The sequence below is a fragment of the Helobdella robusta genome (assembly GCF_000326865.2).
Source record: "Helobdella robusta unplaced genomic scaffold HELROscaffold_47, whole genome shotgun sequence".
In the NCBI taxonomy this organism is placed as follows: Eukaryota; Metazoa; Annelida; class Clitellata; order Rhynchobdellida; family Glossiphoniidae; genus Helobdella; species Helobdella robusta.
Genome location: NW_008705176.1, coordinates 1,310,315 through 1,314,323, shown reverse-complemented (window position 1 = coordinate 1,314,323; position 4,009 = coordinate 1,310,315). Strand labels below are relative to the sequence as shown.

General features: G+C 37.7%; 1 protein-coding gene across 1 annotated transcript in view; it reads right to left on the bottom strand.

Annotated features, from left to right (window-relative positions):
- Positions 1 to 3,760, bottom strand: part of HELRODRAFT_178411 (hypothetical protein) — a gene marked incomplete at both ends in the record, with an annotated part of 4,028 nt that extends 268 nt beyond the window's left edge. The window contains 3 exons of the mRNA XM_009026506.1: positions 1 to 69; positions 402 to 3,279; positions 3,748 to 3,760. The exon at positions 1 to 69 is cut by the window's left edge and continues 268 nt beyond it. Of these exons, the coding sequence (XP_009024754.1) occupies positions 1 to 69; positions 402 to 3,279; positions 3,748 to 3,760 (2,960 nt within the window). The remainder of the gene's footprint in view (positions 70 to 401; positions 3,280 to 3,747) is intronic.
- Between the last annotated feature and the right edge of the window lie 249 nt (positions 3,761 to 4,009).

Genomic DNA, 4,009 nt, shown 5'->3' with positions numbered 1-4,009 from the left:
CCGCTATCTGAGGATGGGCTATTTTGAAGTTGGTGGCGGTAGTGCGGTCGGTAGCCGGTGTGGTTACTGCTGCGTTCGTAAGCGTTCTGCTGGGGGTGTGGGGTTAGTTTTTTAATGTTCAAAGAACAACTTTTTTAAATTAAACTCATAATTAAATATTCATAGTAAGATTCCTTTAAAAAAAACCACATCAACCAATAAATGATTGATGAACCACCTAAATGAATTAATCACTCAATCAATCAATCAATCAATCGACCAATCAATCGACCAATCAATCGACCAATCAATCGACCAATCATCTAACTTGAGTGTTACTGGGAAAAAAACTGGTCAATTGATTGTTATTATTTTCGTTGTATCTTTTCGTAGGATACGGAGACTGCTCCAAGTTTTCTAACTTCTTCTTAACCGGATGTTTTTCTTGGATTTCCTTTTCCGCTATGTTTACCAAGTAAACAGCTGGCGGGATTTTCGATTCTTTCAATGGGCGACGACTTTTTCTCATTCGCCATTTTGTGTAGCAGATCGTAATTGTCAGTACGACGATTAGCAGAAACGAAGACGAACACAAAACTAATAATAGGAACAAATTTTTGTAATTATTTACAAATTTTGAAAAATGATTCTGCCGACGAAAATCTCTCAATTTGAAATCCTCATCGGAGTGAATGTGGATCGTGAAACTTCCTTCCGTCTTCTGATTGGGACTGCCGGAATCGTTGACGCTAAACCGGAATATGAATGTGCAGTTGTTCCAAAAGTCGGTATCCCTTAAAAACCGCGTTAACCGTATTTCTCCGGTGTATCGATTAATAGCGAATAGATCGTTAACGTTTAGGTTTAGGTTTGTGGGTTTTAATTCGTCGTCTTCGTTGTTGTTTAAAACATCGTGGTTAGCTATTGTTACATTCCTGTTCTCTTTATCTTCAATACTGAAAATCGGATGATACGATAGTAGAGAGTTGGTCTCGTTTTTATCCGGATCTTCGGCGAATATTTTCATGAGAATTTCATTTTCCTCTGTCCATGAAGACACCTCTAAGATGTAATCAAATTTAGGAAAGACGATGATTGGTGGATTGTCGTTGACGTCATCTATCTCTATAGTAACCTGAGCTGTTGAGCTGAAGTAAGGATGTGCTAGATTAGTTGCGATGATACAAAAATTAATCGTCGAATCTCGTTCTCTATCAAATATCGCGTTACTTTTTAGTTCTCCCGTTAATTCGTCGATAGTTACGAGATCCGATAAAATATTCGATTCGAAATATTCTTTCAAAATGTTAGCACTGTACAGCACCGTATTTTTGTCGATCGATTTTTCAAAATAGCAGGAAGACTCGTAATCGTTGTAATCGTCACAGCATGACAAACGGTATTTAGACTGTTGAAATTTTTCATCTTGGTCTAAATCAATTGTCTCGATTGTTGATATCGAAATACCGACGGTTTGGTTCTCTAAAATTCGATATTTTATCACATCACTTTCAAAAATCGGAGGCTGATCATTTAAATCTATTATCTCGATGCTGACATCTGCAAGGGAGTATAAGGCAGGATTTTGAACGTTAAATGCCACTACTGTAAAATTAAACTTTTTGAAATCTTCATGATCAAACTGCCGAGCGCCAGCTGTTAACCATCCAGTGACCTCATCAAGTTTGACGTAATTCAAATTAGATACCGTATCATTCTGTATCTTGTATCTAGTTTCAGCGTTGGCGCCAACGTCTAGATCGTAGGCTGAAATTCGCGTTATTGCCGTTGATTCCTTGCTGTTCTCATCAACTCGGGCCTGGAATGAGTGCTTGACGAAGTAGGGGGCGTTGTCGTTTTCATCGGAAACCTCGACTAAAATTTGCAAGGACGAGTTTTGTGAAGGTCTACCAGCATCCCAGCAGGTTACAATCACGTGATACGACGCAACATTTTCTCGATCCAGTTTTGTTTTTGTTCCCAGAGAATAGATAGTTTCGTAGAGATGGGCCAAGTTGAAGGTTTCGGAGAACGTTTCAAGCCTGCATTGACATACACCGTTCAGGCCAACATCTAAATCTTTGACGCTTATAAAGGCAAATGTGTAGGGATGTTCCAAATTCTCGCCGACGATTATTCGATTCGTTTGGTTGCCGTCGATTGAAGTTAGCGAAATTGTCGGAGAATTATCGTTCAGATCGATGACCGTTACCTGGATTAGCGTAATACCGGTTAGCTGGTTGACACCCCCATCCCTCGCTATTACTTCAATTGTGTACGAGGGTCTCGATTCGAAATCGAGTTTACTTTTTACTGTTAACTCGCCAGATTCTGCGTTAATTTTAAAAAGTGAACTATACAATGTTTGACTTGGCCGCGACAATTCGTACATCACTTTTCCATTCACTCCAGCGTCGCCATCGGTGGCACGAACTTTTAAAACCGGTTTTCTATAAGAAGTTTCTTCATCTAAACTGATGTTGTACTGATACCGTTCGAATATCGGTTTGTTATCGTTGATGTCTTGTACATTAACGTTAATTATCAACGTACCGGTTCTAGGTGACATCCCTCCATCTACCGCCGTTATCATTAATTGTATAGTTTCGACAGATTCTCTATCTAAAAGTTGCTCGAGTTTCAACGAGAGAGAACTGTCCTGAATCGAATTTATCCGACCGGTATATTTATGTTCGTCTTGCTCTAATGAAAATGGTACGTATGAAGCGTTCAGCAACTCGTAAAACCGTACCGAGTTCTGCCTGCTGTCGTGGTCGATGGCGATCGGTATGGGGAACATGCTGCCGAGAGGAGCGTTCTCGAATACCGATATGTCCATGACATTCGAGTTGAAGGTTGGTGTGTGATCGTTTATGTCGGTAATTACGAGCTCTACCTCTACGATGAAAGGGTTAGTCGAGCCGGATACGATTATTTTTAAATTCACTGTGCACGTATCGTCGGTAAAAGATGGGCAAATAGTTTCTCGATCGATCCTTCCTACTGTTCTTAGGACGCCTTTTGAATTATCGATCGCAAATAGCGAAGAATGATTGGAATCTTGCAAGATTTGAAATTTAAAATTTAAATTAGGATTAGTGTAGGATTTCCTTAATTGATTTAGCACATCTCCGATATGCGATTGTAGTGGTAACTCTTCTTCAAATTCAAATGTCAAAGCCATTTCGTTTCGTGTGGATATCGGAATCGAAAACTTGGCAAAGCCCCACAATATAATGAAAAATGTTAGAATCAAGGACTTGTGATGACCCATTTCGTTTCGGTTCTTCGGTATTTGGCCTATTCGGTCATAATTTCATTTTGTTTTTCTTTAAATCGTGGTTCATAGAATCTGAAAAAAAATATTTTTCTTGTGTTAATTAATTTAAAATAACTATTTATGGCATAAATTAACATTAAAAATAAAACAATTTCAACGATTCAAATTATATTAAATATAAATAAATATAAAGAACACATTCAAAAAATGAAAAATGAATAAAAATAAACTTTTAATAATTAAAACAAAATAAGAAACGCGTCTAGAAAAACAATTTTCACTGCGCCAGTAACAAAACTGAAGATACCTCTTAACCATATGACGTCACATACACGTCACGCATACACATTATTAGTACGACCACACAAAGACCGGGGCAAACATAAAAAAGGTCAGAGGTCAAACGCAATTGACCCCATGTTAACCCAAATGCTTTATGGAGTGTAGAGATGAGATTAAGATTGATAGCACTTAGAGTTATATATAACCTATGTTATGCATTTTTCATGATGGGAAGAATGGTTGCCAACACGTACATACGCACACGCACACACACATACATAAGCACACACGCACACGTATTCTCTGATAAAAGTATAAAAAAATACAAAGAATGTTAGACAACATATGCAAAAACATGCACTGATATATAATACAGAAAAAACAAAACATACATATATACAAACATGTAAAAACATGTACAAACAAATATACAAACAACCATACAAATATACAAACTCGCAACTATAA